This window comes from Vicia villosa, linkage group LG2 (assembly GCF_029867415.1).
Source record: "Vicia villosa cultivar HV-30 ecotype Madison, WI linkage group LG2, Vvil1.0, whole genome shotgun sequence".
NCBI lineage: Eukaryota > Viridiplantae > Streptophyta > Magnoliopsida > Fabales > Fabaceae > Vicia > Vicia villosa.
Genome location: NC_081181.1, coordinates 195,694,426 through 195,713,805, shown reverse-complemented (window position 1 = coordinate 195,713,805; position 19,380 = coordinate 195,694,426). Strand labels below are relative to the sequence as shown.

At 39.8% G+C, this 19,380-nt stretch overlaps 1 protein-coding gene across 1 annotated transcript; it reads left to right on the top strand.

Annotated features, from left to right (window-relative positions):
• Positions 1-2: 2 nt before the first annotated feature.
• On the top strand, positions 3-1,932 carry LOC131647832 (putative ubiquitin-conjugating enzyme E2 38). The gene is made up of 5 exons (XM_058917655.1): positions 3-704; positions 800-863; positions 944-1,083; positions 1,181-1,492; positions 1,702-1,932. The coding sequence occupies exons 1-5, from the start codon at positions 105-107 to the stop codon at positions 1,861-1,863; spliced, it is 1,278 nt and encodes a 425-aa protein (XP_058773638.1). The 5' UTR covers positions 3-104; the 3' UTR covers positions 1,864-1,932.
• Positions 1,933-19,380: the final 17,448 nt, after the last annotated feature.

Here is a 19,380-nt window from a genome sequence, read left to right as displayed (position 1 = left end):
AAAAAAGTGGAACAATTAGTGGGATTGAGTCTTCCAATCGTCAACCTTCAGTATCACATAATGTAATCAATGTTGACTACCTTGATTTGAGTTCAGATGAATGTATGGAAGTAGATGAGTATACCTTATTACAGGCACAGTTTGATAATGTTGATCTACCAACCGGAATCGAGGCACCTTTTACGTTTCAGCCCAATAACTCTATAACCCGAGGATTTAAAATCGGTAGTTCTAGTTTGCAATCTTGTGGAACACAATTGTCTTCTAAAGCTGCAGCTAGTAAGAAGAATTCATTGGGAGTAGAGTCATCTAAGTCTCGGCGGTTTATGAAATCTGTCCGCAGCAAAGGGAAGCATGGTTTGGCTGACAATCCAGATGTGATGAAGCCGCCATATTTGGGGCGATTTGAATGTGCTAAGGTGGGAGCTGGAAGTGGTAGTTCGTTCCGTTCAAATTTTATTGGACAGAACGGATCATTGCGTCCTTGTGGAGTAGAATCAGGAAAGTTTTGGTCGAAGAGTTCTTGTAGTTTCGTTGCCACTCCTAAGCATGCGCATGGTTCCACTGGTGCTCTCAAATCTGCAAGAGATGTGCATAAAGCTGAAAATGTAACTCTGAGGAAACTTCAAAGTTTTAAGCAATTTGATACTGTCATCGACACTTCGGATCATCACTTTATTAATGATAATTCCTCCTCAAAACAGGTTAGCTTCTCTTTTTTCTTTGTTTTAATGACTCACTTTGTTTCAGTCTTATTCTTAATTATATGGATTTGCATACTTACCTATTTCATGAGCAGAATCTAAAGAGTTGGGCTAAAAAAATCCAGAAAGAGTGGAAAATTTTGGAGAAACATTTGCCGGGTGAGTATAGTATTCCAAATACTAAATAGCCTGTAATATTTTCTGTCATATGTTTGACTTTTTTCTTTATTGCTCATTAGATACAATATTTGTGAGAGCCTATGAATCAAGGATGGATCTCATGAGGGCTGTGATTATTGGAGCAGAAGGGACTCCTTACCATAACGGTCTTTTCTTTTTTGATATTCACTTTCCCAGTGGCTATCCCGATGTACCCCCGGTACGCGGTTGAGGACACTAACTGACTCACATTATTTTCTTTATCACTCTTCTTAATTCAATTCTGACAAAAAAGTCATTTTTTTTTATCGTGGCAGAACGTCCATTACCATTCTGGAGGTCTTGAGATCAACCCGAATTTGTATGACTGCGGCACAGTATGTCTCAGTCTACTTAACACCTGGTCTGGCAGCAAAGAAGAGATGTGGACTAAAGGTGTTTCAACAATGCTACAAGTTCTAGTCTCCATACAAGGGCTAATCTTGAACTCAAAGCCTTACTTCAACGAACCTGAATATGAAGATTCGATGGGTACACCAGACGGTGAAATGGATGCCCAGGAGTATAATCAAAGTACATTCATTCTATCGTTGAGGACAATGACGTACACGATAAGAAAGCCTCCAAAGGTTTGGTTCATTTCTTGTATATCTCTAGCATATTTGATTTACCACCGCGTTCGCTTGTAGCATGTTTTCAACGTAGTGTTATGTCATAATATTATTTTCTGAATACCAATGCGATGTCCGCAAAAAAATAATACTGTTATTGGAAAGAATTGATTTATTTTCTTTTCTTGGGGTTCAAGAAACTGATTTAAGTCATTTTTGGTTTTCAGAATTTCGAAGACTTAGTTGCAGGACATTTCTACAGCCGAGCACATGATATTCTGGCATCATGTAAAGCATACACGGGAGGTGTTGAAGTTGATTGTTTGGTCAAAGAGTTCGAAAATATTGGAGTAGACTGTAAGAAATTTAGAAGACATTTCCACCTATAATTTGTTGATTTAGGGGTATTTTATCAATCCAATTTACTTAAAAAAATTCATGTTTCAGAAAACTTATTTTAAAGGATCGCAAATATCTTATTTACTTAACTCACAATTTAATCAAGAACTACTACGTGTTTAGTTTAATTTTAGTGTTTTGTTGAGATTGATCAAACATTTGTTCAATTTAGTGAATATTAATAACTAATTGTTCATTTGTTTGGAACTAATCAAGTCTTCAAATTGAACTTCTTATTTAAGTCGAGACTTTAACTTAATTGAACTACTTGTGATACTTCTCTATTTGTTTTTTACGCTCCTATTAGGTAAATCTTGCGGATTAATTACAATATCGATACGCCAAATAAGTTTTGAAAACTGCTTTTGCACCTTGCAAACTTAATTTTTCTATTCAACCCTTACTGAATACTACTAGCAGAGAGATAACCAATAAAAAATCTTTGAAGAAATTATTGAAGTTATTGATATCATCACTTCTCACTAATCCACCTCTATCCTTCCTCTCAGACTCCATATTAACTGTATTGAAATCCTCACACATACACCACGTCACTTTTAATAATTATTTATTTTAAAATAAATTAAAAATTTAAATACATTTTAATTAAAGATATCATTATCATAAACCTATTTCCTACGAGCTATCTTACATAGGTTAAAATAAGTATTTTTTTAATTAAAAATATTTAGGTTTTTTTAATAAATCTATCTATTATCTATTATATCTATTATAAATATATAAAAAGTAAAGTACTTGGTAATTACAAATCAAACCCTCTGATAAAACAATTAAAACTGTTCTTATTCCATGGGTAAAAATGACTTTTGGCAAAATAACTCAATACCATTGTTTTGGCATTTAATACGGGTGATGTGTCACTCTCCTAATTTTCCTTACTATTTTTAATTTGATTTAATTAAATGTCATTTTAAGAAATATGTTCTACTTTAAATTGAATTTCAAATTTCAAATTGTAATACTTATTCAATATTCAAACGGTTACATAGAAAAAATAAAAGCCACTTACATTTTCCATGTGACACATTAATTTTCTCTTGCTTCAATGCATATTCCCACTTTATCTGTGGCACTATCGAAATAAAACAATGCATTCATCAAATGGAATAAGAAGAACACCAACATTCCAAAAACTGTTGCATCAAAGGTAAACGAAACAAGGAAGAACGCTGTGTTTTCCTCATCAGGAAAAATAGCAAGAGTCTTCGTCGTAATGTTAAAATCCGACCACCGTCATTGTTGAATCTCTTTCCACCATTGCCAAATTTGTTCCCTCTTCCATTTCTTCTGTTCGCGTGACTCTACACCACCGATGAATCCCTTTGTTTATTTTTTTCAATTTTAATCTATTTGTTGTTCTTGAAGGGTTTTACAAATTTATTTTTTGCTAAACCCATGGATTTTGTTATTTCGTTTTAGGGTTTTAAGCTCTGTGAAGACACTTGTGAGATCCAAATCAACACTTCAACATGAAGGTTCTTCTATCAAACCACAAAATTTACTCACTACTTTGATTTATTGCTCTCGCCACTGAACCATTTTCAAATTGTTTCTGCAGTTCAAAATCGTTTCTGCAGCTTTTATTTTGTGGTACAGTTTTATTTGTGTGTGGGTTGATATAATTCTATTTGGCTATTTGTCATTGCTCCTATTTTGAAGTATATTTTCAATTATCTTTCATTTTTTGGCTATTTATACTTTAGATATTTGTAGTTATAGTTTAATGAATGTGTCTAATTGGTGCATTGTATTTGGAAACTCATATCTGACAGTGGAAGCTTCACATGATGGTTGGATGAAATTGGTATATTCTTATTGTTTGACAAATAGACACTAAAGAAAGGAACATCGAATGGTGGAAATCGGGAGTAACGTGAGAACAATCAAAAGAGAAAAATAGTGTAAAGAGATTGGAGGAAGTTACTTCAATAGTTGAAAGGGTTTGTATCTATGTTACTTATCATGCTCTTCATATATGAACTGGATAGTTTCGTCTACACCTTTTGGTTATTATGGTTACTGTGATATTGGTATATAAATATACCAAAAATTTGTGCAACCAGTATATCTGATGAAAATAGGTTTTGTCAGGTTAATTAGTATTCTTCTGAGCATTAATGTACTCTATGTGTTTTGTAAACTGTAGTTTGATGGGTATGTAGTTAGGAAGATGAAGATTGATTTTTTTAATAGATTTCTACCTTGATCCCCTTGCACATTAGGTATGATGAGCTTATTTGAAACATTTTGCTTTGCTTTAATATCAGCTTTTGATTTTGCTGTTCATCTATATTTGATTTTACCTTTTCAGTATTAGGTTCCAACTTATCCTTGTCTATTTTTATATATTTTTATAATAAAATTTCATATTTACAGATCAACAATCACATGTTTTTACAAGGTTTGCCAGAGAATATTGAAAATACCTTCAAATGTAGCTTGACATTTTTTACACATGAGTATGCATGATTCATATTATCTTATTGGCTTCGTTAAGATTTTTTTTAATTGTCTCTCTTTTGTCTTTGCAGTGAAATAGTTGTTTATTTGACTATATTTAACATAGACCGGAACATGTTGCGATCGGTCAGTACCTCAAACTGCCTGGCTTAACATCATTGTAATATATCTTACACTATGTAGTGTTAGTTGTAATCACAACATTCTACGGCATCAGAATGAGCGTGACAGTCAACAATGTTGTTGGAGGCCGGTCGAGTGGATTCAGAAATAGCTTTCTCCATTCCTCTTCTATTTCTTTTGATTTGAATTGTGGTGGTTGTTGTTGCTGTTTAGATTTTGTCAGGTTGCTTACTGTTGTGTGAGTTTTCTGAGTTTGTTTCTAAAAAAAAGCCCAATCTTTATGAACTCATATTGTTTGAAAAAGTTTATGCTGATATGTGGTTTTGTTTTTGTGTTCATGTTTTGTGTTATGTTAATGAAACAGTTTAAATGTGCAGGATGATAAAATTATAGTATTGGTTTAAATTGATGGAATTTTGTGTATGGAGTATGAGAAGAGTGTATTAGAATATGAAGTGTTTTCTTTGTATGGTATAATGAAGTTGTGAGAATACGGATTTTTTTATTTATTTTAATTTCAATATATAAAAAAAATTTATGGTACATGTATCATATAACTCAAAATTTAAAATGAATTTTTTTTTTAACGATTTTAACATAAAAACAAAAAATTGAAAACTAATCAATAATTCAGATTTGGTTATAAGTCAATTTATATTATCAATCAATACTTCTGATTTAGTTATAAATCAATTTTTATTGTCAAGCAATACTTTTGAAAATTATTAAATTCATTAAATTTTTATTTAAAGGTTTTCAATTTTATTTATAGGTTTGAAAATTATTTATTTAAAACATGAAAATAAAAATTGACCTTAATTAATGAATTTAATTTTTATTTGAAAATTAAATTTACTATTTAAAACTATTTGTTCAATTCTTAATATTATGGTTATCATTTATAATTAATGCACATTAAAAATATATAATAAGTGTATTAAACAATGTGTATAATAGTATCATAAGATTTTATTAGGTAATTATTAGAATTTTTTATATTTACTATGATTTATGATTTTTAAAGGTAATAAATAATTATTACGATTTTATGTATTTGATATGGGGTGTGGATTCTCTAACTTTGTGGAGGGAAATGCACCCTAACTTTCTCTCTATCTCTCTCTAACAACACAATCTCTTTCATCTTATTTCCCTCTCTTTTTTAATCCATTTCTCACTTCTCTCTCATAAAAATTGACTAAAGTTAAGGAAAGTTAGAAGCTAGGAAGTTAGAGGATCTGCTCCCATTTGATATGTGGGTAATAGTGAACAGTAATAATTATTTATATTTTTAATTAATGTCATAAAATTTATTGTAATATCCAAATTATGTTAATAAAACAATTAATTCAAAAAAGATATAATTTTTTTTTTGTGATAACTACTGTAAATTTATAATGAAAAACTATTTATTAATTTTAACATAAAAACATGAAAAAAAATTACAATTTACTTTTTCAAGATAGTTGTTTTGGAAGGAAAAGTATTTAGTTTGAAAACTATTTATTTAAAACCTATAAATAAAATTTTAACATAATTAAAAAATTTAATTATTTATTTTTAACTTACAATTACTATTTAAAATTATTTATGGTTATCATTTATAATTAATGAAAATTAAAAATTTATAATAAGTGTACTAAATAATGTATATAATAGTATCATAGTATTTTTTTTAGGTAATTATTACAATTTTAGTTTATTTATATTTATTATGATTTTTGATTTTTTTTGAACGGTTATAATAAATAATTATTACGATTTTGTCTATGTGATAGATGGGTAATAATGAACAAAAATAATTATTTAAATTTTTAATTCAAGTCATAAAATTTATTTTATATCCAAATTAGGTTAATAAAACAATTATTTCAATATCTTTTTTAGTTATTTTTGTGTGTGTTAATTACTGTAAATTTAAAATAACAAACTATTTTAATGAATTAACAACAAGAAAATAATAATAGTTACTAAAAAATATTAAACATGATGTATTTTTTATGAAATATTAAACATAAGAAATAAAGTAATTAAAAAAACTACGACTACTCTGCTTACTACAAGTTATAACTTATTTAAATCTAAGGTTAAATATTTAATTTATTATTATAAAAATATAAGAATATAAATCATTTTGTAATTTTATTTAGATCCTTATTTGAGATATAATATATTTTAATATTATTAAATTTTTTTATAGAAATGTTAAATGATAGTCATGAAATTTTAATGATAAATGGTAACCATAAAAAATAATGATAAAAGATAAAAATTTATTTATATAATTAATTTTATAAATTGAATAAACTATAATTGTTTTTATAAATGGGAATAAGTTACAAATAATTTTATGAAAGAAATAAATTTAACTATTTATATAATTATTTTTATAAATATGAATAAAAAGCATATAATGAAATTTTCTTAATTTTTTATTTTAGATTTAATTTAACATAGCATTTTATTTTTATTTTTTAATCTATACATGCCTTTTTAATCAACATTTATAACAATTTATTCATCATTTGTTTCAATATTTATAAATGCATTATACATTATACATAATAAATTTATATGTTTTATATTCTGAAATTGATATTCAAAATTTTACTTTAATGTTCAAACATTTAATTTTTTAAATATAATTATATTTTTAATATTCAAAATTTATGTGGTTGTTGTTATTAAATTTATTTTTCTTTTTAAAATTTTAGTAATATATTAACTATAATTAAACTATTATTAAAATATAATAAATTATATAAAAAAATAATTTATCAAAAAATATTAGTGTTTTTTATGATTAAACGTTATCATTTACATTGAAAATGTTATAAATATTTATTTTTGATAAAAGAACATGAGACAATTATGATAGAAAAATACATAAATTTGTTATGAAAAAGATAATTTTATCATCTGATCGTACCTGATCAGGAGAATCGTCAAGGCGCAATATCTGGCTTGAAGAGCAAGATGGGGGGGGTACCTGCAAGGTCCTCCGATGCTTAAGTCAGTAGCTATCAGAGAATGAGGTTTAGAGTTAAGAATAGAATACCTGACCCTCTAGTGAAAGAGGGTATTTATAGCCCCCAGCGCTGGGCCAAGGTTCCCTAATTGGGCCAAATCCAACTGGAGGCCCACGTGCTAGGGAACTGCCAGAACGTCCCATGCTAGGGCTGAGTCAGCAGGAGACTCACGTTCTGGATGCACATAGCGTAGGGTTCGGAGATGGTTGACCGAATCCTTCGCTGAGACGTGACGCGTGGTCTTCGTGCGTGGATAACTCCTTGACGGTTATCCAGTAAGTGGGCCCAAAGGTTTGGGCCTGCTCGGCCAGAGTCTTCGCGAAGGGCAGCCCTTATCTGTTGTCCAGTAATTGGGCCCAAGGGAATTGGGCCTGCTCGGCTGGTAACAAGGGTTGGGCCTGCTCGGCCCAGACCAGAACAGGAGCCCCCCAAGTCATTAACCTTATAAGGGTGATGACTTTAACGAGGAGGTTTAGCCGAGCACGGGTGACGATTCCGAATCCTGGGCTATTCGAGGACTTTGGTCGGCCGTTGTCTTGGGTTGTCACTTGTCAGCGTGATTGACAGGTGTCAGCTGTACAGGCTGTAATCATTACTGCGCCGTTTTTAGGGATGGAATTAAACGGCGTCTTTTGGAGTTCCCAAGATCCTTGGGACGCGTGGCAGCCTTTCGTGGAGGGAGCCGTCTTTGTGGTGTAGGCAATGATGGCGTCTCCTAGGCTGCCTAGGCCATCATGACACCCTTTGGCCTTCTTTCCCTATATAAGGAGTGAGGAGGTCACTCATTTGACACTTAACATTTTCCAAGCCTTCAAGATTCGCTCACTGCTCTCCTCCTCGTCTCGCTCATACTTTCTTCGCCTTCTTCAAGTAAGTTCCTCGTCTCCTTCATACTTTTATTTAAGTTTTATGTATTAGTTTTGAGTGCGGAGGGCGCGATTGATGAGTGCGACGAGCAAGGTTTATGAATTAGCCGAGGAAACTTAGAAGATGATCGTTTCTCCCATGTGTTTGCCGAGTGAGTTTTGAGTGAACGGAGCTAGAACATTTGAATGAGACGTCCAGGTTTTAGGATTACTAGAGAGTAGTATGAAGGCCACGAGCAGTGGAGGTTGCACGTCTCGGTGAGGGCATGAGCTTGCCGACCTCCGCTGCGTGCGACGTATATGCTCTGAGGGCACTTTAGCTCGTCGGCCATTTGACGATTGGGGGAGTTTTCCTCGTCCCTTTTCCTCGCCCTTTCACTTGACTTGCGGTGGAAGGGTGGATTTGACCAGTCGAATTCACGGTTTCCTCTGCTTTTCAGGTAAATGGCCGACGAGAACAAGGATGATGTCGTCTTCGACATTTCAGATGGGGACGAGGCTGTTGGCTCGCAAGAGGACGCTCCCGTCGTCGAGACCTCCCCTAGGGCACTTGAAGAATGGGTGGTCGTTGCTCCGAGGATGATTGCATCGCGCTTCACGAGTCGTCCCAAGGAAGTCTTTAACGTCATCGAGGACCTTGACCAAGACGAGGAGCCTTCTTGGGGCGCCTTTGTGCCCAAATCTCACCAGAGGATCTGCTCGCAATTTCCCGGCCCCCGTTTCGCAATGTATGAGTTCGTCTTTAAGGAGGCTGGTCTCCGTCTCCCCTTCACTCATTTGCAACGGAGTGTCTTCAGTTGGTTGCGCCTCTGCCCGTCTCAGCTTCATCCCAACGCTTTAGCGTTCTTAAGGGCCTTTGAGATCGTATGCGGGTACTTGGAGGTCGAAGCGACTCTGCCCCTTTTCTTCAGAGTTTTTCATTTGCAGAGGTTGCGTGATCCGGACGGCAAGTGGAGTTGGGTGTCGTTTAAGCAGCCGAAGAAGCTGTTCGCCATTTACCAGGACTCTGTCAAGCATTTTAAGAGTCGGTATTTTATAATTAAGCCGCTCACTCCTGATGCCGAGAATCATTTGTTCGAGGAGCGCGAGTATATTGAGGATGGGGTGAGGAGAGTGGGCCCAGCTGCTCGGTTCCCGTTAGAGTGGCAACCTGACCATTTCGAGCGTGGGACCAACTATTACATCTTCCGGGACGAGGATCTCAATGAGCGCGATACAGGGGGGTATCAGCGGCTCGCTTCTTTTGTGGACGGGTTTAGACCGGCAATATGTACATATCCCAACGGGGATCCCCTATTCGAGGAAGACGGAGGCCCTATGCTGGAGCCTCGGCACATCAACACCAAAGCTGTCCTCGAGTGCGGAAGTTACGGGGACGCTATGATTTTGTTAGGTGAGATAACTATTATTTGTTAACACAACACCTTTTTGGTTCTAACTCTTTACTTTGCAGGAAAAATGGCCGACTTGCACGACAAAGTTACGAAGATGCGGGCCAAGAACAAGGGGGCCGCCAAAGTGTCTGGGAAACGATCGCGGGTCGAGGAGGTCAAGGCGGCTGCCGCGGGTGTCCCTGACAGTGGCTCTCCTTCGTCAGTCGGGACGACCTCGCGTGGTTCTCCAGCCGGAAAGAAACAAAAGAATGACGGGACCGGGGAGCTTCGTCCTCTTATCATTGACAACCCCTCCGAGGAGGACATAGTGTTGCCTTCTTGTACTCTGCATAGGGGAATCTTTTCAAAGAAGAATGTTCTCCTCGAGCGCGAGGAGGTGAGGCACATCGTCAGGCGGGACCAGGTGGCTCGAGACAAGGATTTGTCCGAGGACCTCGAAGGGATGATGAGGGTGGCCGCCTTGGCCTTGGCTCTTAATGCTCAGAAAGTCTGTCCTCAGAAGGACTACGATGCTCTCCAGATCAAATACGATGAGCTGGAGCACGAGTTCGAACAGTACAAGGACAAGTATGAGGTCCAGAGCGGCATAGTGGAGGATCTCGTTAAAGAGCGTAACAAGGTTGCGGACTTGGAGGCCGAGGGAAAAAGGCTCCGCGAGAGAATTGCTGAGTTGGAGAGGGCTCATCTCCCTGCTGCCGAGGAGGATGAGGACGAGAAAGCCTTGGTGACGCGTTCTCAGCTTCTGGGCAAGGTGAGGGAGTTGGAGGTTGACTGTGTTGCTACCTTGGGGGTCGGTTTCAAAGCTGCAGTGGATCAGCTGAAAGTCCTCAATCCGCGCCTGGTGACGAAGGGCATTGGTCCCTATCATAAGGTCGTGGACGGGCGAATTGAACCAAACCCGGAGTTCGAGGACTGGGAAGACGAGCAGGAGCCCCAGGGCGAGGACGACGGTGCTGAGGACGAAGATGGCGATGTTTGACCAGTTTTTTATTATTGTGGCCTGCGTGCCGATGTTTTATGGCCTGTGTGCCAATATTTTGTGGCCTGCGTGCCAAGGTAGCTAGTTGGGCAATGCCCGGATAATTTTTGTAATATTTGGATATCTCCGGCCAATTTGGTCGGTTTTTAATATTCTGTTTTATGCTCCAATGTTTATTTGTGCCTATCTGAGGTATGCTTTATGTTTATGCTCGAATTATGTTTGCGCTCGAATTATGTTTGTGCTCGACCGAGGTTTATGGTCCGGGCGTGTGGGGAACGGTCCGGGCGCGCAGAGCAGGTGTGCGCTATAAGCGAGCTCGAGGCCGCGGTCGGGGCCAGGTGCTCGCGGCGTGAACGATCCCATCGCGAGTTGGGGTTCTGCCGTGCAGGTACTTCCGCGGAGGGTCTGTGTGTAAGGCCCGCCGCGTAGTCGGCTTTGCCTCCTGGTAGGGTTGTCCGACTGAAGCTGTCGTGGAGCATACGCGCTTGTACCATGGCGCGAGTCCTCGCCCAGCTTTCCTCGTGTTCGTCACGAGCGGCCGGGTAGCGTTAGGTTGTTACTAACTGTAGTAGCGTCTGAGTTTTTCAGCATTCCAAGGTCGAGCTAGTTTTTCGTCGAGAAGGTTCTCGAGGTAATACGCACCGTTTTCGGTTTTATCGTATACTCGGTATGGACCTTCCCAGTTTGGGGCTAGTTTGCCTTCGCGTGAATCTTTCATGTTCCTACGGAGCACTAAGTCTCCGACTTCGAAGGAGCGCTTGATAACTTTGGTGTCATGTCTTAACGCTATTTGTTGTTTCAATTTCGCTTCTCGCAGGGAGGATCCTGTCCGGATCTCCTCGACCATGTCGAGCTCTTCTCTCATGGCTTCATCGTTGAGTTCTTCCTCGAGAGGTGACTCAGTCCGACGAGACGGTTCTCGGATCTCCACGGGGATCACGGCTTCGGTGCCATAGGTTAGCCTGAATGGTGTTTCGCCCGTGGTTGAATGTGGGGTCGTCCTGTATGCCCAGAGGACGCTGTGTAGCTCTTCGACCCAAGCTTTTTTCGCTTCGCCCAGCCTTCTCTTCAATCCACGGAGAATGACCCGGTTGGCGGCTTCAGCCTGTCCGTTGGTTTAGGGGTGCTCGACCGAAGTGAAGTGTTGCTTTGTCCCGAGTTTGGCCACGAATTCCTGGAATTTTCTGTCCGTGAACTGGGTGCCGTTGTCGGTTATTATCGCCTGTGGTACTCCGAATCGAGCGAGTATGTTCCTCTTGTAAAATCGGAGTACGTTTTGGGATGTGATTTTAGCGAGCGCTTCAGCTTCTATCCATTTTGTGAAGTAATCTACAGCGACCACCAGGTATTTGTTTTGGTAGGAGCCGACCGGGAAAGGTCCGAGGAGGTCCATTCCCCACGTAGAGAAAGGCCAAGGCGAGGAGAGAGATTTGAGCTCGTTTGGTGGTGCCAGGTGCATGTCGGCGTGACGCTGGCATTTGTCGCATTTCTTGACATACTCTTTGGCGTCCTGCTGCATGGTCGGCCAGTAATAGCCGGCTCTGAGGGCTTTCCTAGCTAGTGACCGCCCACCGAGGTGCTGGCCGTTGATTCCATCATGGAGCTCCTGGAGTACCTCTAGTGCTTGCGAGGCATCGATGCATTTAAGGAGGGGGATGGAGAAACCTCGTCGGTACAACTTGTTTTCGAGGATAGTGTATGAGCACGCTCGTCTCTTAATCGTTGAGGCTTCTTTCGCGTCGGCGGGGAGCTCGTCTTTTGTGAGGAAGTTGTACACTGGGGTCATCCAGCATCGGTCGTCCCCGATGGCGAATATCTGTAGAGCTCGCGCGTTTTCGCCTACACTTGGTCTGGGCAGAATTTCTTGGATAACCAATTTGTTTCCCCCTTTCTTTCTCGTGCTCGCAAGTTTGGACAGTATGTTGGCGCGCGAGTTGTGTTCTCGGGGGATATGCTCGACTTCTGCTTTGGCGAATTTTTTCATCTTATCTCTGACGAGCGCGAGATATTCGGCGAGTACGTCGTTTTTGGCCTGGTATTCGCCGCTGATATGAGATGCGACGAGTTGGGAATCAGTGTAGATCTTGATCTCTCGTGCCCCTATGTCCTCGGCGAGTCTCAGTCCCGCGAGGAGGGCTTCATACTCGGCCTGGTTGTTCGACGTGTTGAAGGAGAGGACTAAAGATACTTCTATGATAAGACCTTCGTCGTTTTCCAAGATAATGCCTGCCCCGCTGCCCGAGCTGCTTGACGCGCCATCTACGTAGATGGTCCACTTGTCTTTAGTTGCGTTGGGCGAGTCGGGGATAGAGGTCATCTCGGCCACGAAGTCCGCCAGTGCCTGTGCTTTTAGTGCCTTCCTGCTCTCATACTGTACGTCGAATTCTGAAAGCTCGAGGGACCACCTTAGCATTCTGCCGGCCATGTCTGGTCGGCTGAGGAGTTGCTTGATGGGTTGGTCCGTCCGAACAAAGATTGTGTGAGCGAGGAAGTAGTATCGTAGCCTTCTGGCCGCTATTACTAGGGCCATGGCGACTTTCTCGATCTGTTGGTATCGCACCTCGGGTCCCTGTAGAGCTTTGCTGGTGAAGTACACGGGTTTTTGTCCGTCTACGGTTTCTCGGATCAAAGTCGCGCTGACTGCTTCGTTTGAAACGGCCAGGTAAAGGTACAGAGGCTTGTTGTCGTCAGGTCGAGAAAGGACGGGCGGCGAGGAAAGTACTTGCTTGAGGTGTGCCAGTGCTTGCTCGCATTCCTCGGACCACTCAAAGGCTGCTTCTTTGCGTAGCAGTTTAAAGAAAGGGAGGGCGTGCTGGGCGGATTTCGCGACGAAACGTGATAGCGCAGTGAGCATCCCGTTTAATACTTGGATGGATTTTTTATTGTTAGGAATGGGGAGCTCGGAGAACGCTCGGCATTTATCCGGGTTGGCTTCTATTCCCCGTTCGGTCAGATAAAAACTGAGGAATTTTCCTGCTCGGACGCCGAAGGTGCATTTCTCCGGATTGAAGCGCATCTTGCAGGATCTGGCCCGCTCGAATACGCGCTCGAGATGGGCGGTGTGGTCGGTGTCCCCTCGAGACTTGACGATCATATCATCCATGTACACCTCGAGGGTGTCGCCGATCTCCCCTCGGAACACTTTGTTCATCATCCGCTGATACGTGGAGCCCGCGTTTTTGAGGCCGAAGGGCATTACGTTGTAGTAGTAATTGCCCGACTCGGTCATGAACGCCGTGTACTGCCTGTCGCTCCTCGCCATCGGGATCTGGTTGTAACCTGAATAAGCATCCATAAAAGATAATAATTTATAGCCGGCCGAGTTGTCGACCAGTCTATCAATGTTTGGTAAAGGATATGCGTCTTTTGGACATGCCCGGTTAACATCAGTATAATCAACACACATTCTCCATTTTCCATTAGATTTCTTAACGAGTACAACGTTTGAGAGCCAAGTTGAATACTTGGCCTCGGAAATAAAATTTGCCTCTAGCTAGGAGGTCTTTTACAGCTTTCTCGGCAGCCTTCGCTTTCTCGGGAGACTGCCGACGCCTACGTTGAACTACGGCCTTTGCGGCTGGATTGATGGAGAGGTGGTGGCAGGCGACCTCAGGGTCGAGTCCGGGCATTTCCGCGGCGCTCCAGGCGAACAGATCAGCATTGGCTCGAAGGCAGGCTATGAGCTGCTTCCTCGGAAGGTCTGGGATCCCTTTACCGATTTTCACTGCTTTGTCAGGGTTTTCGCCCAAGGGGACCAGCTCGAAATCTCCGTCCGGAACTGGTCGGAAGGGGTGAGGTGACTTCGACCTCGTCTCTTCCCCAGTCTTTAGTTCTTCCTCTGCAAACCGGGCATCCAGGTCGACTGAGCTGACGTTGGTTGTATGATGCTGGTCTCCTCGAGGATGCTTGTCTTCGGCCCTTGGCTTTTTGTTGGAGCTGGTCGGCGGAGCGACCAGTTCTAATCCTTTGACGGAGGCGTCGAAGATTCTTCTGGCTGCTTCAATATCGGCGTTGATGGTGGCCACTCGTCCTGTCCTCGTGTAGAACTTCATCTTCAGGTGGACAGTGGAGGGTACGGCGGTCAGTCCGATGATGCAGTTGTACAGGGTTTTGCAGTCGATCACAGAGAACCTAGTTTTGACTTGCCTAGAAGCCTCCCCTTCTCCGAAGGTGACAATCAGCTCGACGTAACCCCATGGTTTAGTGGTAGCTCCGTTGAAGCCTTGAAGGTCTGAACCCACGTAGGGAGTGAGGTGTGAGTCGTCCAGCTGGAGTGTCCGGAAGAGATGGGAGTACATGATGTCGACCGAGCTGCCTTCATCGACTAGGACCCGTCGAACATCGAAGTTCGCCATTCTTGCTCGGACGAGCAGAGGAATTGTGGCGTTTGGAGCTCCGCCGGGTAGTTCTTCCAGGTAGAAGGTGATTGGTTCAGATTTCCCTCGGAACTTTCTCAGTGTAGGGCCGAGGTCTGCGTTGGCGCTTGTCGTACCCCAAATTTGTCCTACCCCTAATTTATCTCTACCTGGCTCACGCTTTGCATTCATCTGCATCTTTCCATTAGGTCATTGACATAACATGCATCATTAACCAATAATTTGAGACAGGGGATCAGAGGTCTTCTAGTGGATTAGGGTTTTATTGGTTTGAGGCTTCTACTTCAGATAAACTTGTTTCAACTGGTTCTTCTGTGTACACTGGATTATGGAATCAGGGTTTCGGTTCATGGATATTGTGGATTTCCTCTTCATCGAGCTTCAAAGTTATTCTTCATCCACATACAACAAATTCAATGATTAAGAGTTTTATTTCCCTATTTTCGTGGTGATTCAAATGATATTGCTCATTGGTGGAACTACAAGTCATTTACATTGGGGTTCATGCAAGAATTTGGACATATATAGTGTGATTGGGGAATTGTGGCAAGATTGGAGGAAACTATGTCAAAACTTTGACTTTCGGTCAAAATCAACCAAAGAATGTCGACTCTTGATCAAAGTCACTCTTGAGGCTTTTTTGAGATTAAAGGTATGAATGCAGAATGATTAGGAGTTTGAATATGAAGCATACAAGGGAAAGTCGTGTTTCAAATGTAAAGGAATTCAAACACATTCATTCATTCAAAAACATTTGAACATGGTTAAGAAGAGGTCCTTCAAGCTACAATCAAAGCCTCCTTTCAAGAATTCCAAAATTAAAAGCAAGAGGAAAAGAAATTTCAAAGTTTGAAATTGGAAGAGAATCATCACAAAGGAGGAAAACTTCATTACAAAGCCAATTACATTGCACTTCCATTACACTCCATACAAAAATTATTGCAAAGTTATTTCGATAAGCATCCGTGAACCATTCAAACAATTCTCATTCACAAAAATCATACAAAAAAGAATACACCATTCAATGCCCTTTTACAAAGTTCTTTCACATTACACTTTCAATCATGTCCAAAAATCCAAATTCTATTAAAGAACCACTTCATTACCATGACCACAAGAATCCATTACAAAATAAAGTCAAGAAAGTATTACAAGGAAAAAATACATTTTTGCATAGTCGGCTAAGGACCCCGACTATGGACCTAACTTCGGTTGACTCTCCCAAGACGTACTTCTTCCTTCATCTCCAATGCATTGCATCTTCAACATCAATAAAGGTCCTTCATGATCGAGCAACACGGTTGGTCATCGTCTCTCCATCTTACTTCAATGGTGCACCGATCTACATGATCAAGAATATTCAGCCATGACATTATCTAGCAAGCATAAAAGAAGGTTTATATGAATCTCACAAATTAAGCTCAGTCCAAGGGGAAACCAGAATTTAAACAAGTACATCGCACACGCCACATGCTGTCAATTCAAAACATGCAGTTCAATTTAAACCAGTGTACATGTTTCCATTCATCCCTACAACACAGCAGCCATGAATTCACAAAGAAGAAAATGCATATAGTGCAGTCCCATAAAGACCATGAGCTTCGGCTGCAAAGAGCCACAAACCGTGACACAACTTTGAACCGAACTGGCAGCCATCACTACCTGCATAAAATCATCCTAACAGTTACACATTCCCAAAAAACCAATCAATTTCTATATACCTTCATACATCAAACTGCCCAAACAGAATCTCAACCCTCAGTTTCATAACAGAAAGTAACAACCTATAACTAACTTTCTCCAACTCCTAACCGAATTCAGAAATCACAAATCCTAACTACCTATTTCCTCTAACCATTTAACCAACAACCTAACTAACTACCATTCATTCAACAACAGATCATAACAGAAAGAGAAGAAGGATTGGATTATGAGAAGAGGAATAAACAGGATGAAACTAACCTCTAACTGAACTCAGTCCCATCGATTGCTATAAAACCACTTCCCCACCATTGCTCACACAGATTCTTCACTCTTCCATCTCAGACTTCACCATTGCTCACATATACTCAGCCACTCTGTAACTCTCTCCTCCATCATCGACCTTGAACCAACCTCCATCTCCTTCACCAAGAAAACTTCTCTATATCCTTCATTACACAAAAACTGACACAAAAACACTTACAGAAAAAACTTCAAGCTCTTCATCTCTCTTCACCATCATCTTCTGCTCTTCCACTCTCAATTCACATCCATCACCAACTTTCTCTCCTTCTCGATCAATCTTCACCGCACAGAAAAATTCTTCAACCTTCATCTTCTCCACACTCTCAAAATCTTCTTCAATTCAGATACAACTTCACCTTCACCGATTCTCTGCTTCACATCAATCTGAATCTTCATCTGGAATTTGCCGAAAAACAAACCTTCACAATCGCATCAGCACAAGTTCTTCAACAACCTTCATAGTGCAACATCATCAATCTTCGCCACATCTCAATGCCAATCATCATCACGTCGCAACAACAACAAAACGCGGCAGAAATTCAAGAAGAAGGATGTTGAACGGAAGAACGAACACGCACGCCTGAGCTGCAATCGGAGAAGCATCGAAGACGGAATGAAGCTTGAATCAAGAGAAGATCTAAGATACGAGTTCAGATGAAAGACGATAAGGGAGAAAGTTTGGAGTCCTTCTCTTGGATCGTGGCGGCGTTTGATTGGAGATGATGGAGACTTCGCCGGAAACGGAAGATCGCCGCCGCGTATGAACGTGAAGAGAGGAAGGGAGATCTTAATCGTCACTTTCAGCGTAACCTAATCCCCTTTTTCTTTCTCATTATTTATTTTATTTTTTTATTATTATTTTTTAATTGATGAAAATCCGGATAAAAGAATTTGTGATGGATCTAAACAATGATCTTGGGCTCTCTCACCGAACCACTGTTCATACCCCTCTTTTGTGAGCCCATGGAACTACCATTTGTGCCAAAAATCAACAAAACATTCCATTGGGCTAGTAGAATTCGTTATAGCACCCCCCCTCTTGGCCCGTGCTGCGCGCCATTTTTGGCTAAAAATCTTCACAAAAACAAATCTGGGCCATAACCTTCTGGGCCCTTGCTGACTACACCATGGTTTCAGTTTACCACCCCTGTTTCACATATAATTTTGATTTTAGGTTTTTTTTTACTTAGTTTTTTACTTTTTTTAGATAACGAAAAGCATATAAAAACCATAATCTTCTCATTAGATTTTTAGATAATACAACATTTAGAATCATTGATTTTGTTAGACTTTTTAGGTGATAGTTGGCATATAAAAATGCAATAAAAATATTAGCTTCTTAATTAGGTTTGGGTTAGTATAATTTTGATTTTTAATTGATTTTTCCTTCATAAAAACGCCATAAAATGATAGTATTTTAGTTTAATTTTGCATTTATGTTTGAATTGCTTTTGTACCATTTATATGTTGATTTCTATATGACTTTTTGTGTGATTTGTTACTTGACTTTGGCCATATTTTTGGCCTAGTTTAGATTCCTTTTGTACATAAATAGGAATTAGAACAACTTAGACTAGAATTTAGGAATAGTTCCCTTCTTTCATTCTTTTCTTTTCAACTTTTAAAATACTTAATAAATATCGATGAAGATCATACCGTTACCATATTTCATAGTAAGAAAGAAATGATTGGGGTGTAGGCCCCGATGTATGTTCTTTCCTACTTAGCGGAGAAGAAATGATTGAAGTGTGAAGCTTCGATGTATTTCTTAACCGTTGTTTAGAGAAACGATCGTGGTGTAGGCCTCGATGTGCATTCTCTAAATATTCACAAAAAACTCTTTTTGTATCTCCTTTACTTAGCGGAGAAGAAATGATTGAGGTGTGAGGCCTCGATGTATTTCTTAACCGCCATTTAGAGAAACGATTGTGGCGTAGGCCTCGATGTGCGTTCTCTAAATATGCAAAACAAAACTCTTTTTGGTATGATCTAAGTCACAAATAAATTCCCTTAAAAAAACACCCAACCAAAAACACTTCAAAAAACCTAATAAATGTTCAGACTTAAAACAAAAGTGAGGAAGTGATGCGAGACCTTGTAGTGGGTTCTCGTCATCATGGAATTACCCTAAAAGACACAAACCAATCTCTTTTTTCTTTTCTTAAGGGCAAGTTATCTCCGCTCCATTGCATCCTAGGCTGTCCCCTTGTGCAAGAGCGCGAGCGTTAACTCCGCCCAACTAAAAAACA